Source organism: Urocampus carinirostris, chromosome 7 (assembly GCF_059441175.1).
Source record: "Urocampus carinirostris isolate Australia breed hairy pipefish chromosome 7, RoL_Ucar_1.0, whole genome shotgun sequence".
Taxonomy (NCBI): domain Eukaryota; kingdom Metazoa; phylum Chordata; class Actinopteri; order Syngnathiformes; family Syngnathidae; genus Urocampus; species Urocampus carinirostris.
The window spans coordinates 35,646,828-35,665,932 of NC_142355.1; the positions used below are offsets into that span (position 1 = coordinate 35,646,828).

Genomic DNA, 19,105 nt, shown 5'->3' on the forward strand with positions numbered 1-19,105 from the left:
GCACGGTTCCCTAAAATTTCAGGGTTCACGAACTCCGACCCAACAGCAACAACCCTTGAAAAAACAAATAGAACATTTATTCGGATACTACTATCCAGAATTCTTCTCAAAGAGGTAAAATTAATTTTTAAAATATTTATAGGCGGGGGGGGCAAAAATTGCTTAATCGGGCTAATTTAGCACTACTTTGTCATTAATGCGCTTGCGCACATTTCCCAAACGGAAAAAACAGGGGTCACGAACTCTGACCTGGCAACCTTTGAAACATAAATATATTTATTTGAATATTAAAAATATACAAAACGAGTCGCAGCCAATGGATAGTTAAGGAAATATGGCCTTTTTACACCGAGGCTTAGCTTTGCCGATTGTGCGCTGACATCCGCAGGGAGGGCTCTGGCAAACGAACACTCGCTTCCTAGTAGCAAGCAAGCTAACAGCTAGCGCGTTAGCACCACGCCGAGTAAGTATTAACGCTTGAACTAATCCTTTCTCGAGCGTTAGGGTTTTTCTTTGTTTTTTTAATGACTTTAGGCTAGTTATAAATTAAACGCATGAACAAATAACATATTTGATAACGAGCCTAACTAGCTAGCTGCTACATAGTAGACGTTAGCTTAAGTGCTAATGACGCTAGTCCTTACTGTGCGAAACAAACGTTGAATTCAATAGTAGAAATGATTCTCGCTCGTATTCTTATTTTTCTTGCAATTTCTTTTTCATGGGTGATAAAATGTTCACATGTTTTCTCCCGTCCTCTCTGTGTTCTTCTACGTTTCCGCTCTCTTCATATAGCATACTTGAACCTTCAAAGTTGACCTTTCACCGACAGGAAAAGAAATACCTTTATCTTCCGTATCGATTTTTTTTCCACCCGCAAGGTGAAAAATATATACGTTTTAATCGGATGACAGACACATGGGTCTTGGGTTCTTGCACAAATTGCAATTTAATGCAAATTGCATTTAATTGTCGGGAGCGAGTTGCTAACGAAGGCCACGGACGTCTGTTGATCGTAGTTATTGCAAAGATTTCGTCAATTTCTTAAACTCCCTGATCAGTAAATATCTGAGAATAGTTATTATTTATTTTATGTTGATCTAAATAAAATCAATTCCGAACTTGTGTCTTATTTTTCTAAGTCTTTAATGACTTGTTTAGACGTGTAATCTCGTAAACAATGCACACTACCTTGAAGTTGATGACACTGAAAACAATTCTAATTTTAACAGACTGAAAAATATATCAAATCAAGACTACGCAGGACATTTTTTATAATACTCTTGAATATACAAAAGTGAAAGGGAAAAGGACTATAATCAGCTCCATCTTTTTTCCCATCATCCCCTTTTTTCCTTTCATTTTATATTTCACTCGTATTGCAAAGTTGTGTATTGGAATGCGGCAAAGCAGGTGAGTGGTTACCGTGTCACCGGCCCAGTTCTCAGGTCATGGGTTCAAATCCAGCTACCAGCCTTCTTGTGCAGAGTTTGCATGTTCTCCCTGTGCTTGTGTGGGTTTTTCTCCAAACACGCCGGTATCCTCCCACATTCCAAAAACGTGCATGTTAGGTTAATTGGCTGGTTCAAATTGTCCCTAGGTGTGAATGAGCGAGTCAGTTATCTGTCTCTGTGTGCCCTGCGACTGGCTGGCAACCAGTTCACGGCATTTCCTGCTCACTGCACGAAAATAGCTGGGTTGGGCTCCAGCACCCCCGCGACTTTACTGAGGATGAGCGGTGCAGCTAACGGATGGATGGATGTAACCTTGCATCTGAAGAGTAAAATAAGCATTTTTTCCCCTCTTCAATACAGGACCCCTTCTGGTTTGTCGGGGCACCGCTTTCTTTAGTGGGTCTTGGGCAAGTACAGCTTGGTGGCACCCATTCCTCTCCAGGTCAACTTTTTGGGTTGGGGTTTACTTCTCATATGGAAACGGATAGAACTAGTTTTTCATGGTTACCAGCAACAGGAAATACCTCCTAATCTGACCCAGCTTTTGACTCAATGATGTCATTTTTTGTCCCCATTTGGAATTTGCATCATATATTTTTTTACTCAATAAAATTATTCTTTCTCTCTCTCTAGGTGCAAATACTTGCTGGGGCATTGAGGCAAGGCTCAGTGGGAGTATGGATGGGCAGACTCACAAGATACAGCTTGTGTCAGCAGATAGCATGTCAATGGGACACAGAATACAGGTACATGATTTTTGTTTTTTTATGGCGCACCATATCCACACTTTCTGAATTGGTATCTATTTTCCAGATTGTCACCGATCCCCAGACAGGCCAGAAAATTCAGATCGTCACCGCCCTGGAGCCGGCTTCTCCCGGCAAGCAGCAGTTTATCTTGGCCAATGCTGATTATTCCGCTGGCGGGAAAGTGATCCTGGCCAAGCAGGACCCCTCCACCAACAAGGTCATCCTCGCCGCTCCAGACAGCTCCGGGGTTAACCAGCTGCTCTTTGCCTCTCCTGATCTATCTGGGTCACAGATTCAGGTATAATGCCTTTTGAAAATAATGGTTTGATTTTATAAGCAGTGTAAGGCCCGTAACTACAAAACAGTAATTAATTATAGTTACTAATTACTTAATTTCTCACTCTTCCCCCAGATTACTGACACTAAGAAGTAGCACGTTACTCTGAACATAACTATCTAGTTACAAATTACCGTATAATATGGGCTTAAAAGCTGACCTTCTGATTTCAGTGTTTTATTTCATCATTGTAAAGTTGGCTTGAATGAGAGTATATACGGTTAGGAGAATATCTCCATGAGTTTCCCCCGGGCACTCCGGTCTCCTCCCACATTCCAAAAACATGCATTTCAGGTGAATTGGCCTGTCCAAATTGTCCCTAGGTGTGAATGAGCAAGTGAGTTGTCCGTCCCTGTGTGCCCTGCGATTGGCTGGCAACCAGTTCAGGGTGTCCCCTGCCCACTGCCCGATGATTGCTGGGATGGGCTCCAGCACCCCCGCAACCCTACTGAGGATAAGCGGTGTAGCTAATGAGATGAGAATATGCTATAGAGTAGAAGTGTGTTTTAAGCTAAGATTTAAACATTTCCACTGAGGTTTTAGATCAAATCTCAGGGGGAAGAGCATTCCACAGCACCGGGGCCCGGATAGAGAACGCTCTTGAACCTGCGGATCTCTTCTTGGCTTCTTGGAGTAGTGCATTGCAGTAATCGAGACGGGAAGTAACAAACGCGTGAATTATATTTTTCTCATCTGACTGAGACAGCATAGGACGAATTTTAGCAATGTTGCGAAGATGGAAGAAAGCTGTTCTAGTAATATTCTTCACGCGTGTTTGAAAGGACAGATCGGGGTCAAATATGACACCTAAATTTTCAACTGAGTCACTCTGGGTGATATTACATTTATCATTTTTCAGAGCAGTTTTTGGGAACAAGTCACAGCATTTAGATGTACCAATAACTAACATTTCGGTCTTTTCAGAGTTAAGGCGCAAGATGTTGAGTGACATCCATTCTTTTATCTAGGTGAGGCAGGTCTCCAAATATCCACAATTTAGTGTGGCAGATTCCTCCATTGGAAGATATAGTTGAGTGTCATCTGCGTAGCAATGGAAACTGATATTATACTTGCGCATAATATCACCCAATGGAAGCATGTAAATGCTAAAAAGAAGGGTTCCAAGTACTGAACCCTGCGGATCAACACAGGTAACACTAAAGCGCTCAGATGTCATTTCACCATATTTAACACAGTGCTTCCTATCTGAGAGGTAGGATCAGTGGATGGCGGTTTGTATGTGGCAATATAACAGTATAACGAAGCAGTCTGTGAACATCGCTATTATTTGCAATTATGTTTCATGCCACGTGCTTGCATTGGGGATGCAAGCACGTGTTAATGATAGCATTGGCAATGCTAGCATCAGCATCTTGTTTGCTTAACCAGGCTTTCTTCAATTTGGTTATTTTTTTGGCCGGGGATACAATTGTATTTGTTTTTTTTATTTACTATATAAAAATAATATTGCTTTTGTTTTCATGACTTAATAACTTTAGACATTTCTTAATATTGGATGTGCAAGCCTTAGGGTATAAACATTATGATGTAAAATTTTCACTATATGAATTGAAAACATGTTTAGAGAAAGACTCATAGGTTTAAAATGTCATCGTTAAGGTCTTAGCTTAACATGAAAGCTAAATCCTTACGAATGTGTCTACATTTAAAAAAAAAATCCTTACTTAGTTTTTTTGCGAAAATAATTCAAGTTCTATTTTTGCCATATTGCAAGCTCCTAGTGCCACATAGAAATCAAAATCAAATCCAAGAAAAATTAAATCAATAAAGAATACATAATTAGCTCAAGGCAAGGTTGTTTTGAATTTAGCAAATACAATTTCATGTCATTTTCTAAGTCGTGTTTTGAGCTTACCTACTGCACAAAAATGCATCCAAATTGTGTTTTTTACTACTTTAAATGTGTAGGAAGGATAAAGTTATAAAAGTTAAGAAGTTCTCTCCCCACGATCTTTTTATATCACTCATAGTGACTTATGAAATGAGTTGAAAATATACAATACTAAATGAAGGTGTTTACTCTTTCTGTACTTTTTGTCAGTTTGTAACAGAGAACTCAGACCAGTCCATCGCCAAACCTGTCGTGGAGTACTGTGTCGTGTGCGGAGACAAGGCCTCAGGTTGGAATCCGATTTATTTCATCATTTGGAATGCCGTATAACAGTTTTTTTCCCTACCCAAACCGTTTACTGATCAAATCCATCTTCTCTAGAAAATCGAAATGTATTCTCATTATGGAGAGATAGAGAAGGGACATGAAAAAATTGTGCTCATACTTTTACAGATAATTAAAATATATAATATATTGAATGGATTTTTTGGCAGTGCAGTGGTAAGCGCGCGTGTGGCACAATTCTGAGGTCATGAGATCAAAGCTCCTGTGTGAAGTTTTCATGTTCTCCCCGTGCTTGCGTGGGTTTTCTACGGGCACTCCGGTTTCCTCCCACATTCCAAAAACATGCATGTTAGGTTCATTGGCCGGTCCGAATTGTCCCTAGGTTTGAATGAGTGAGTAAGTTGTCTGACTCTGTGTGCCCTGCGACTGGCTGGCAACCAGTTCAGGGTGTCCTCTTGCCCACTGCCCGTAGATAGCTGGGACGGGCTCCAGCACCCCCGCGACCCTACTGAGCAAATAATGAATGAATGGAGGTAGGCCTTATAAACAATTGCGCGTTATACACAAATAAATTCAGTAGTTCATCTTTATGGCTGTTTAAGCCTATGGCTTTAAATCCGGTGTGCCATGTACATGGCCAGAATTATGTTTTATTCTTAAATTTAAGCATGCAGTTTCTAATCAGGTGCACTCTGTAGTCCGGAATTGAGGGTAATTATCATGTCTCTTTTTTTTTTCTATCAAGCCGATAACTTTGCTGTTGTTTTTCTCATTTAACAACAATCTGTCAGATAATTATCGTGCATCATTATTTCATATATCATAACCTTGTTCCCTCCTCCGGCAGGAAGGCACTATGGAGCCGTGAGCTGCGAGGGCTGCAAGGGCTTCTTCAAGCGCAGCATTCGCAAGAATCTAGTCTACACCTGCAGAGGGGTTGGCGAGTGCGCCATCAACAAGATCCACCGCAACCGCTGCCAGTATTGCCGGCTGCAACGCTGCATGGCCGCGGGCATGAAACAGGATTGTACGGGCATGTCGGGTGCACTCAAACGTGTCACGGCGGTTCTTATTCTCACTGGCGTGTTAATGTGTTGTAGCCGTGCAGTGTGAGAGGAGGCCGATGGACGCGCCAGTAAGGGAGAAACCTGTAAACTGCGCAGCCTCCACAGAGAAGATCTACATTCGGAAGAACCTGTGTAGCCCTCTGGCTGCCACGCCCACTTTTGTGTCAGACAAGGAGACTTCCAGGTAGTTGATTCACCCTTTCAAGTCCTTAATTAGTGAAGTCTCCGGACCTAATTTCTTTAGATAGATAGATAGATAGATAGATAGATAGATACTTTATTCATCCCCGTAGGGAAATTCACACTTCCAGCAGTCTATTCTGTTGTTTATTAACAGATTAACATGATGCCCTAGGGGTGCTTGTAGCGGAGTGGATGACGTCACACGCCAGTCCAAAAGTTCGAAATCCCTGCAGCAGATGGAAAACTTTTTCTCTGTGTCCAGGGATACACCACTTCGTGTTAGCGAGTCCGTCTCCTCTCCGATTCCCGTAGGCTTTTGTATCTCTGTATAGCGGCGCTGAAGCCGGATAGCTAAAATAGCTCCGGGTAGCTCCGGGTGGCTACACGTTAGCGTCCGGGGTGCTAAACGTGCAAAACACAGCAACTGCGCTCCCTGTGCTCTTCGATGTTTTCCACCAGCACTTGTTGGTCTTATTTGGTAGTAAGTTCACATTTACCATGATTACGGATGGTACCGAAGACTTATAACGCCGCTAGCCGCTTAGCTAGCTCCGGCTCTTCTTCCACCATAGGCCCCCCTCATCACGCCGGCACGAGAATTCTTCAGGGCAGGGAGTTGATTCCTCGAATAAACACATTTTTGTGCGCTAAAACCCATGTCCATAGGATAGAAAGTCATCCAAAGTGTAGTTGTCAAACGGGAAGAAAAACACCGAAGATAGGAGCAGACAATAAAACAATAAATCACAAAAAGTGAGAGATAACAGGGCAGCTGCTGGAAAAGGCGGCCGCTCGTGGCGGCACCGCTTTGATCAAATCTTTCTAAAGCATCCAGTCGGCAAGTCACGTGACTATCAAGTTGGGAATTGGTCTTGAGCTTTTTCTCTTTATGTATGAAATTTTGTATCAAATAAAACTACATGTTCCTCTTGAGTTTTTACTAAATAAAAAAAACGTTTAAAAGATATATGGAAGTAATGTTTAAGAGGTCAAAAAAACTGTGTGGGCCTACGCCATATTGCCTCACTGCATCACTACTGTTCTCCACTCACATCTTTCTGCCTATTTTAGAAAAAATAGTTTCTTTATTAATGTAAAATCTAAAAATAGAGATTTAAGAAATATCCATTATCACTCTGGATGCATTAATTTAAGGATTAAATCCGTAGACCAATGCCAATACCTGTAAATACGTTTTTTTACTACATGCTATATTTAAAATACCCTGCAAAATCCAATAATTCTCGTGTTCATTTCTGTTTATGTTTACAATTACCACATTATACAGCTTTGTTAAACATGTTTTGGACAGACTCAAGTTTCACTTTATCAATCAATACTTACATTGTCAATTTGTTATATGTCTATAAACTGTATATTTGTTATATGTTTTACACATTTTTGCCTGTGATGACAAAGGACTACAAAAAGTATGTACATTACGTATTTTTAGCATCTTTATACAGATGTCTCATACAGAAAAGTACCTCATAGTGTCATGATTAAGACACTTGTATCAGATATCCTTACCCATGCGACCAATTATGGTTTGGTTAACTGGTGCGTTGCACACATTATGAAGAGGAAGAGAGGAGACATGACCAAGTCGGCTACTCCATACTACTTTAGAAAAATCAAAACATTATAACGGGTAACATAAGTGCTTGAAATCTTTCTAAAGCATACAGTCGGCAAGTCACGTGACTATCAAGTTGGGAATTGGTCTCGAGCTTTTTCTCTTTATGTATGAAAGTAACATCTTTGAATGCACCGTGAGTGCAGCTCATATTTCAATTGTGCTTTTCCTGAATTGCTATTCGTCTGTGAAATTCGTAAAAAACACAGATGCTAATATCGGCGAATATGGTGAATATCAGTGCAGAATTTCCCGGCCCTGTTATTGGTCCATAATTAATACATAATGACCAATTCTGCATTGGAAGTATAATCAGTCATGATATGAATCTTTCAATGGTTGCTTGACTTGGCAGTATAACAACCTGCCCAAATAAAACTTTCTATTTGATGTGGTAGAATTGAATTTATTTGTATTTACTTTTCAAATATATTTTTTTTACATCATATATCTTAACCAACAGGTCAACCCATTTGCTGGAGTCAAGCATGTTGCTTAACATCCAACAATCCTTCCCCAAGCTGGAAAACACCATCTTGATCCCGGCGTCCCCGGAAAAGGTAAAGGCAATCGCTATTTTGTATTGCCTGGATTCATTGTCTTTAAACTGTTATCTCCATCAGCACGACGACTCTTCTCAAGGTGACCTCGGCACACTGGCCAACGTGGTGACCTCTCTTGCCCACTTCAACAAGGTGAGAGAGGTCAGCGAGGCCGTAAGCGAGCTGGATGGCGCCGAAATGCTCAGTAACGGAGACGACTCCGTCACCGACATGCAGGAGGACGAGCAGAGCGATATTTCCAGGTATGCAAACGGATCAGACGACTTTCTGATTCGCTGGAGATGATGTCTCTCTCTCCACGTATGTCCCCCCGGGGTTAGTACAGGTACTTGAAATCCTTGAAAATGCTTGAATTTTACTTTTGTGTTTTCAAGGTTTAATGAATTGCTTGAATTATGGGTAAAGTGCTTGTAAACGCTTGAATTTGGTGCCGTGTTTCTCGGCAGTCAGACTTGATAGACGACGCATTAAATGAAGAGAAATAAAACAAATCTGCTTTAAAGTGATGCCAACAGTGCGCTTTTTTGGCTTTGCTTTGCCATTAAATTTCTTCTCTTGTGATTAATAGCACCTGGCATTAGTTTGTATGGCGTTTTCATGCAAAGCGTCATCGCCCTACTACCCAAATTGTGTGATGCAGCCAAGCTGCGCACGCAGTGTTGAGTCTCAATGACAGAATTCATGTCAGTTTATACCTGACAGAAAAAGATTCTAAATTGTAACATCTCAAGTAAGCTCAAAGTAAGTGCAAGCAGCAAGATAGGAACTTTATTTGAGTGATCAAGTTGCCCCCAAAAACATAACATCAGATCGGTGTTACGCATAGAATGAACAATATAATTTGTGGAGCTTTTTTGTGTGACCTTTTCTGCCTCATAAGACACCGGTCCATATCGGGTAAGTAATGAGTAAAATACCTTTTTAATGACCGCAAGATAAATGGACATACACCGAGGCTCAGGTGACTAGTTCACATTTACTGTAGCTAAGTTTGATGTCATCGAGTGTTGTCTTTAAGAAAAAGAACTAGAAAATTGTATGTATCAAATTTTGTGGTTCTTTTTTCCTACAGGCAGAACTTGGTGACCTAAAACAACAGGGCTATGGTTTAGTTAATTATGGATTTCCTCTTTTAATGGTACTGGAGAATTGTCTTTGAAAGGCTTTAAAAAGTGCCATGAAAAAGTGTAGGAACCCTGTTTCTCATACCCTTCAACCTCAGCCAATTGCTTCCCTTATTGATAATTGCAATTACCCTTATTAGTGATAATAAATCTTACAGCACCCTGTGTAACACCGCAACAACATGGTTCCTGCGGATTCTTGAAAAGTCTTAAAAGGCATTGAATTCATTATTTGAAAATAAGCCCTTTATTTAAAATGTCTATAATCCAATTTTCGAAAGCCTTGAAAATGTGAACACATTGATATATTTGTTTTGAACTAAAAAGATTTAGTGACATTTATGAATTGTCTTTTTTAATAATTCACCCATTTACTTCTGTGGAAACATCCATCGCATAAACACAATAATGGAACCATCAAAATGGTGGTGTGGTTTCAGTCGGGCCTTTTAGTGTAGATGCATGTCTTAGCTCCACCCACAATACACATAGCAACTTAGAACAGAGCCGTTTACTTTGGACCATGGAAAAGTGTCAATTCAATAAGAAATGGCTGTTTGACAAACGTTTTTCGCCAAGGCTAAAAGCTGTGCCAGGTTATGTGTCAGAGGCACGATGTATTGTGTGCAAAACATATTTGTGTCACTAAAAAGTCTTGAATTGAACTTGCCTTAACACTAAACAGTATAAGCAATCTACGATGATGTTGTCGTCTACTACCAGCCACCAAGACAATCTGGATTAGCGCCGAAATGAGCAAAACAAGATTTGTCTAACAAAAAACTAATTCCAATGTTATTTGGTATACACAATTTAAAAAGATAAAATACAGGGTAAACAGCATCTGTCTTGTGTCTCTTCGCATCTCACTCTGTCTCCCTGTTCTCTCTCTCACTCTTTATCTCGCTGTCTCTCTTTTTCTCTGTCCCTCTGGTTCTCTTCTCTGTCTGACTCTTTCTCTGTATTTCCATCTTAAAATACATATTGTTCCAGAAAACTACTTTAGGGCACGGTTGGATGAACTATGGCTCGTGAGTCACATACAGTCCGATTTTCAATCGGTCCCACTCAAAAAAAAGGTTTTTCAAATGGTAATAGAAAAAATTTGGGTAATTCTGCTTGTTTCTTTTTTTAAATATTGGAAATCTGGAAAGGCTTATCGCATAGGATGCTAGTCTGTTATTTTGACTCTTAGTCATCTCTAATGTTTGTTATTTTTACTATTATGCTCTGTTTACATCTATGCCAGTACCAGACAATAATTTTGCCATACACTATAAACTTCTCAATTGTCTTAGTGCCACTCTGCCTCTTTAAAATGTGTTTCGCGAAGCATTGATCTGCACTGCATCAATATTCTAACAAAGTAAATGTCATAACATATTTTCCTGTTAATTTCAATTGTAAATCTATCACAATGTGCTATTCAGAGCCTTCGACACGTTAGCCAAAGTCCTGCACGGCGGGGAATGCTCATCGGGGAGCAACCTGGAGGGCACCATTCAGTTGATGTCGGGCGACCAATCAGGTCCGGTGGTAGAACTCGAGGGCTCGCTGCTCTCTGAAAGCCATATTCCTTTCAAAGTAAGTGCTGAGCTAGGAAACGGCCCGTAATGCATAAGCTTGATGTCTCGCAATTTTCGTCGGAACAGCTTATGATGCCCGTGCCTGTGCCTGAGTACCTCAATGTCAACTACATCTGTGAGTCAGCATCACGCCTCCTTTTTCTCTCCATGCACTGGGCGCGCTCCATACCGGCCTTTCAAACCTTAGGGTGAGTCTCAACCCCATTACTTCTTCTTCCACTTTGGTGAGGGCAAAGGAACGCAGTTCCTGCTTACCATGTCATTCCTTAGGTTGATTTTGTTGCGTTTTAACATAAATTACAATTGTTCATTTTTTTTTTAATTCTTAATTTCAATACCTTTGATACTGTAACAAAAATCGAAGTAATTCATTTGTAAATTAAATAATGTGTCAACCTTGAGTGACTTAAACGTGTAAAATTCAGGCTAAAAAAAATTTAAATACCTTATGTTCTATTTTTTCCCCAGAAATCTATTTTTGGGGGTATCTTTTATGTTTTCCAAAATATTTTGGCAAAAAAATTACATATTATATGATAAATTGTATAAGTTGACAGGTCTAAATAAGTATGCCATCATATAAGTACTATGCTTTCCTCTTGTTTTTCTTCCTCGTCTTACCTGCAGCTGCCTCACCATTTTTCCACCTATTATAAAAACAGTTGGGTCAAAACTAATATAATTTCGGGATTAAATGCAGAGAACCAATATTTGAGCATATTTGACTCAACGTTTTGTGTTGTTTTGAGAAAACACCCTTGCAATCGTGTGGTGATTTCAATTTGGGGCGATAAGAAAATATTTGTGTTTTAAGAAAAGACCCTCACAAATGGTTTCATCTTAAACTAAACAGTCTGGGTCCTGGTGTTTAGAACAACCCAAACAATTGGGTCACTCTATGTAAAATGATTCAGAAAACTAGATCTAGTTGGTGTAAACATATACGATTGGTTAATTTTCCTCCCTTGATTGCTTTGTATTTCTTCTTTATTTATTTTTTTCAATCATGTTGCAACAAACATTACATCACAAAAGGAACAAATCGCCTGAAAGTAAAAAAAAAGCTAGTCGGCTAGGGAGAGTCTAGCCCTACTTATCTCCGTGTATCCCTTACTCTTCCCTCTCCCTTTAAGTTTTGTGGAGAAATGAGACAGTCTTTGTCTCTTTGTGAACGTGCATTGCTAGAGTAAGAGGTCAAATCGAGGGATAGTGGGAGTAATGGGATTTTGGCTTTAGTCATGTATTTGCCAGAAACTTAACTGAACATTGACCTGCATGGTCCCCATCACAGCGGTCAAGAAGACAACGACATCAACCTGATGAAAGCTTGCTGGAACGAGTTGTTCGCATTGGGCTTGGCCCAGTGTTCGGACATGATGAACGTTGGAACCATTTTGAGCGCCATCATTGGCCATCTGCAGACGAGCTTGCAGGAAGGTAGGAGGACGCAGGCACCACCAATTCTTGAAGATACTGAGACAGTTGAGACCATGATCTGCTGTTTTCTGTTGTTTCTCTTCTCCCGTCCGATAGAGAAGCTCTCCCAAGAGCGCGTAAAAATTGTTATGGAGCACATCTGGCGCTTGCAGGAGTTTTGCAACAGCATGAGCAAGCTAGCTCCGGACGCTTACGAATACGCCTTCCTCAAAGCCATTGTTCTCTTCAGTCCCGGTGAGTCAGTGGCAAAAGAGTTGAACTGGTCAGGAATGAATCAACATGTTTTTTTTTCTTTGCGCTTTAGATCACCCCGGTATCGACAACACTCTACAGATAGAGCGCTTCCAACAGAAAGCCTACATGGAGCTGCAGGATCACGTCACCAGGACGTACCCAGAAGATTCCTACCGGTTTGTACTAAGGCGATATAGCATATGAATGGGATTCTTACATGCCTATATTTTGCCTTTAAAGAGAGAGGACCAATATAAAATCGGCTTTTTTCCCCTCAGCCCTTTTTTGTATTTTCCCTCCAGTGATCCAGTCAACTTGTTGTGTCTAATTAATGGTAACTCTGTTTCTAAAATGAAAGGAGACAAAGAAATTGACAGCAAAAAAAGAATAAATATTGCGGAAAACTAGTTCACCTTCTTGGGTTGGTTGAACAACTGCAAGTATGTAGGCCACAAACACGGTAAATAAATACGTAAATAAGTAAACAAATACATGACAAAATGTATTTATAAAAAAATGAGAATTGAAAATACCTACCCTGCCTACCTAAATGATAAAATAACAAACTTAGTACTAAAACAATTGTTTAAAGTAAAATAATTATATAAAAATAAGTAAAAAATAAATACTTGTTTATTTTGAATAAAAAAGGCAAAATCAATACATACAAAAGATTTAAGAAAAATAATAATTAACAAAAATTTTTAAAAAAAAACAAGTGCAAAAATTAGTATAAAAAAACACGAATATTCCAAAACAAGTACAAAATACATACATAAAAACAAAAGAACAAAAATAAATACAAAAACAAGTAAAAAAGAAATAAAACTAAAATAAATACAAATACACTAAAAATACATTAAAAAAATGCAAAATAAAGAAACAGAAAAATGCAAAAGTATATGAATGATTAAAATAAATAAACCCTAATGCCACATACAGTGGCTTGCAAAACTTTTTGGCCCCCTTGAACTTTGACCTTTTGCCACATTTCAGACTTCAAACATCAAGATATAAAACTTATTTCTTGTAAAGCATCAACAGTAAGTGGGACACAATAATGAAGTGGAACACACTCTATTGGGTATTTCAAACTTTTTTAACAAATAAAAAACGAAAAAGTGGGTGTGCAAAATTATGATTTAAACTCTGCAACAGTATCCCAGACCTGCCTGGTGTGTTCCTCGTTCTTCATGATGCTCTCTGCGCTTTAAACAGACCTCCAAGACTATCACAGTGCAGGTGCATTTATACAGAGACTTGATTACATACATGTGGATTCCATTTATCATCGTTAGTCATTTAGATCAACATTGAATCATTCGGAGATCCTCACTGAACTTTTAGACAGAGATTGCTGCACTGAAAGTAAAGTGGCTGAATCATTTTGAACATTCACTTTTTTGTTTTTTATTTGTTAAAAAAGTTTAAAATATCCAATAAAGTGTGCTCCTTTTCACGATTGTGTCCCACTTCTTGTTGATTCTTCACAAGAAATGACAGTTCTATATCTTTATGTTTGAAGTCTGATATGTGGTAAAAGGTCACAAAGTTCAAGGGGGCCAAATAGTTTCAGAAGCCACTGTACATTGGATTTTTTAAGCAGGCACTTGATTTTCTTTTTTGTTGAAGTTTTTTTTTTTTTACACATTACACCCCAAAATTTAAAGCTTTGAATGACATAGCTAGCGAGGAAACAAGGAAAACTATTTTTTCTTGTCCAAATTAGAAGCATGGGGTGCTTGCTTCAACCTATGGCTATGCTGTGAAGTAAAACTAATTCTTTATTGTTGATTTCAATTCTACCTACAGGACTGTCTCAGAAAATTAGAATATTGTGATAAAGTTCTTTATTTTCTGTAATGCAATTAAAAAAACAAAAATTTCATACATTCTGGATTCATTACACATCAACTGAACTATTTCAAGCCTTTTATTATTTGAATATTGCTGAATTTGGCTTACAGCTGAAAAAAACTCAAAAATTCTATCTCAAAATATTAGAATACTTCCTCAGACCAAATAAAAAAATAATTTTATAACAGCAAAACTAAATCAAACATTTGAAAATGTCCATTGATGCACTCAGTACTTGGTTGGGAATCCTTTTGCACGGATTACTGCATCAATCCGGCGTGGCATGGAGGCAATCAGCCTGTGGCATTGCTGAGGTGTTATTGATGCCCAGGATGCTTCGATAGCGGTCTTCAGCTCATTTGCATTTGTAGGTCTGGTGTCTTTCATCTTCTTCTTAACTATACCCCACAAATTCTTGATGGGGTTCAGGTCAGGGGAATTAGCAGGCCAATCAAGGACAGTGATGCCATGGTCAGTGCACCAGTTACTGGTGGTTTTGGCACTGTGGGCAGGTGCCAGATCATGCTGGAAAATGAAATACTCATCTCCATAGAGCTTTTCAGCAGATGGAAGCATGTGGTGCTCTAAAATCTCTTGGTACACAGTTGCATTTACTCTGGACTTGATGAAACACAGTGGACCAACACCAGCAGCTGACATGGCTCCCCAAACCATTGCTGACTGTGGGAACTTCACACTGGATTTCAAGCAACTTGGAGTTTGCTCCTCTCCAGCCTTTCTCCAGACTCTGGCGCCTTGACTTCCAAATGAAATGCAAAACTTGCTTTCGTCTGAAAAGAGGACTTTGGACCACTCTGCAACTGTCCAGTGCTTCTTCTCCATAGCCCAAGTCAGACGCTTCTTCCGTTGTCTTGAGTTCAGAAGTGGCTTGACCATGGGAATACGGCTATTGTAGCCCATTTCCCGGACACGTCTGTGAACTGTGGCTTTTGATACCTGGAGTCCAGCTTCAGCCCACTGTCTTTGAAGCTCCCCCAAATTCTGGAAGCGGCTCTTCTTCACAATTTTGTTAAGGCTGCGGTCATCTCTCTTGGTTGTGCAGCGTTTCCGGCCACATTTTTCCCTTCCAACAGACTTTTTGTGGATATGCACTCTGTGAACAGCCTGCTCTTTGAGAAATTTCTTTTTGTGTCTTACCCTCCTGATGGAGGGTATCAATGATGGTCCTCTGGACAGCAGTCAGATCAGCAGTCTTCCCCATACTTGTGATTTAGTTTACTGAACCAAGCTGAGTGTTTTTAAGGCTCAGGAAACCCTCGCAAGGTGTTTCGAGTTAATTAGATGATTCAGGTGATTAGTTGAATAGCCTACTTGTATACTTTTTCATGATATTCTAATATTTTGAGATAGGATTTTTGAGTTTTCTTAAGCTGTAAGCCAAATTCAGCAATATTAAAATAATAAAAGGCTTGAAATAGTTCAGTTGATGTGTAATGAATCCAGAATGTATGAAATTTTTGTTTTTTTAATTGCATTACAGAAAATAAAGAACTTTATCACAATATTCTTATTTTCTGAGACAGTCCTGTATAGCTAGAATTCATACAACGTTAGCCAAACATTGGGATTGATTCAAATATTTTAATGTTATGATCACGCTTTTCTGTCCATCTTAACCCACAAATCCATGAGACTTTTTCGTTTTTTTTCTCCCCAGGTTGTCCAAGCTACTGCTACGACTCCCTGCCCTGCGTCTGATCAGCGCTGCCGTTACCGAGGAGCTTTTCTTCGCTGGGCTCATCGGAAACGTGCAGATCGACAACATCATCCCGTACATCCTCAAAATGGACTCCACCGACTACAGCAGCCAATCAATAGCCGGGGTTTGACCTGATATCGTTTTTTTTGGGGAAGACGCGAGCCACGCAGCTGGTCTGTTTTAGTGCGCCGTCTTCAGGTGGGTGAGCGGAGCCGGGTCACGGAAGGTAAGAGCCAAGTGCACAATCGGGACGGATTTTACGGGACATAGTAAGAATTTGCTTTGAGGCCTTTTTGAAAGGCTGCCGAGTAAAGTGGTGAGAAGAAACTTTTTAGTTGCTCACAAAAACATTTGGATTTTTTGGGGGAAGTAAAGAACTTACAATTGATAAATGTTGTAATTCTTTGTTGATCCTGTATACCCTTCTATGCCATTATGTGACCTTTCCTTTCTTTTTTGTTTTGCGATGACGTCCAATCAGCAGGTGTGCACCAGAAACTAAACAAAATGGTTGTAGCTCATTAGGTCTTTTAAGATGACCCTGAAATATCACCTCAAAAGGGATGGGGCTAGAAGCTCGGGCACTCTCGATTTATCTTTGTGAAAGGATGCTTGTATCACCTAGACTTCCCCCTTATCCATCGCTTTGCGAAAGATTCGGACTTTATTACCGGGTAAAAATGAGGTAAAGGGGAAGTAAGGATATTGAGCTTGAATTGGTTTGTGCCATATACCAAAAACTTAACAACAAAAACAGTTGTAGCTCATCATGACTTTTAGGCTCCTCCATTAGCTCAACCACCCCAAACATTCTCCGAGCTGTAAGCGTTGTGCATTCCTTTGTTTGTTTTGAACGGACATAAAAAATGCCCACATGTAAATGTATTTGTTGATATTGTCGAAGGTTATAACCTTGTTTGATTTTTACATCGTGCATTTCTTTGCCCATCCAAAGGATTGGACCAACTATGCTGTCACTCTGTGTAAATAGAACTGTGAAAAGAATGTGGCGGACGATCACAAAAAAAAGGTCTTGTCATCTGAAAATAAAGAGTAGTCTTTATTATGTTTTTACAGCTTACAATTTGCTTATGGTGTTTGTTGATCACAGACTTAGGACTGTTGTCTTTTGTTTTCCGACTTGAAGCATTGCACAACAGTAAATATCAAATTAGAATAGACATGATTACAAATTCAAATTCTGATACTTAAAATGACTCAATATAAGATGATTGGGGAATTGGATGTTGTCTCAGAACAAAAATTGTCGATTGACATTCAAATCAAGTCAAGTCTTGTTTATTTGTATAGCCCTTAATCACAGTCTTAAAGGGCTGCACAGATCAAAGACCATTGCAAACTATTATTACAGACTATTATGACACCATTCCCTCATCTAAAACCTACATGAGGGCAAATGATACACATATTATCAACGTAAAATATAAGTTATTCATATGCTATAGAGTAGAACTGTGTTTTAAGCTTAGATTTAAACATTTCCATTGAGGTTGTAGATCAAATCTCAGGGGGAAGAGCATTCCACAGCACCGGGGCCCGGATGGAGAACGCCACAAACCTGCGGGTCTCTTCTTGGATCTTGGGCTCACTGGTAGACCAGCGTTTTCAGAGCAAAGGCTCCAGACCGGAACATAGGGGGCAATTAAATCTGAAAGATATGAGGGAGCAAGTCCATGCATGATTTTATATAATACCATCAGAACCTTAAAATCACATCTTAAGCTAACTGGAAGCCAATGCAGGTTAGCTAATATCGGCGTCATGTGATCAAACTTTCTTGTCTTAGTTAAAAGCCTCGCTGCAGCATTTTGTACCAGCTGAAGGGTCTTGATTTTGGACTTCGGGAGACCGGAGAGTAGTGCATTACAGTCATCGAGACGGGAAGTAGCAAACGCGTGAATTATAATCTCCGCATCTGACTGAGACAGCATAGGACGAAATTTAGCAATGTTGCGAAGATGGAAGAAAGCTGTTCTACTAATATTCTTCACGTGTGTTTGAAAGGACAGATCAGGGTCAAATAGGACGCCTATATTTTTGACTGTCACTCTGGGTGATATTACATTTGTCAATGTTCAGGGCAGTTTTTGACAACAAGTCACGGCATTTAGATGGACCAATAACTAACATTTCGGTCTTTCACAGTTAAGGCGCAAGAAGTTGAGTGACAGCCATTCTTTTATCTCAGTGAGGCAGGCCTCCAAATTTCCACAGTTTAGTGTGTCAGATTCCTCCATCGGAAGATATAGTTGAGTGTCATCTGCGTAGCAATGGAAACTGATATTATACTTGCAAATAATATCACCTAACGGAAGCATATAAATGCTGAAAAGAAGGGGGCCAAGTACTGAATCCTGCGGAACACCACATGTAACACTAAAAGATGTAATTTCACCAAATTTAACACAATGCGTCCTATCTGAGAGGTAGGATCTGAACCATAAGAGGACGGTTCCTGAGAGACCAATCTATTTTTCCAACCGTTCTAGTAAGTCCACAGTGTCAAAGGCAGCACTTAGGTCCAGCAGCAGCAAGACCATACGGTGCAGGTAAAAGTCTCTGATTTTCTTTAAATTGTGAGGCGCAGTCTGTTGTGCAGGGCGCCCTGTATGTGATCTAAGCGGCAAACAGCACGATGGTGCTAAAGTGTGGGCGTCTCAGCTAAAGGCTGAGGTGTGCGCGTGTGCATAAGGCTAGGTTCACACTGCGAAGGTTAATGCTCAATTCTGATTTTTGAGGCAATGTCGATTTTTATTTTTGAATGAGATCGTTCACTTTTCTAAATAGATACGACTTGTATGTGATCTCCTGTGACTTTTGAGCGTATCCTGCTTGCGCAGAAGAGGACGCGTGACCTCACACCCAAGACGCCCATTGTTTGCGGAAGTACTCATGGATGCTAACTCGGTGGGGAATCTAGAAATTTGAAAGTAATCGTGCCATCGGCTGAACAGAGTTGTTCCCCCAAATTTGAAATAAATCCAAAACATCACTTTCCCC

At 39.8% G+C, this 19,105-nt stretch overlaps 1 protein-coding gene across 2 annotated transcripts; it reads left to right on the top strand.

Annotated features, from left to right (window-relative positions):
• Positions 1–46: 46 nt before the first annotated feature.
• nr2c1 (nuclear receptor subfamily 2, group C, member 1) lies at positions 47–17,154 on the top strand. 2 transcript variants are annotated; one of them, XM_088340714.1, is made up of 14 exons: positions 47–114; positions 2,088–2,200; positions 2,268–2,501; positions 4,603–4,681; positions 5,525–5,704; positions 5,778–5,928; positions 8,027–8,123; positions 8,187–8,368; positions 10,681–10,834; positions 10,903–11,024; positions 12,128–12,273; positions 12,370–12,507; positions 12,578–12,683; positions 16,043–17,154. In XM_088340714.1, the coding sequence occupies exons 2-14, from the start codon at positions 2,132–2,134 to the stop codon at positions 16,212–16,214; spliced, it is 1,830 nt and encodes a 609-aa protein (XP_088196840.1). In that variant the 5' UTR covers positions 47–114; positions 2,088–2,131; the 3' UTR covers positions 16,215–17,154. The 2 variants fall into 2 exon arrangements, with proteins under 2 accessions (XP_088196840.1, XP_088196839.1); XM_088340713.1 differs by lacking the exon at positions 47–114 and adding an exon at positions 212–463.
• Positions 17,155–19,105: the final 1,951 nt, after the last annotated feature.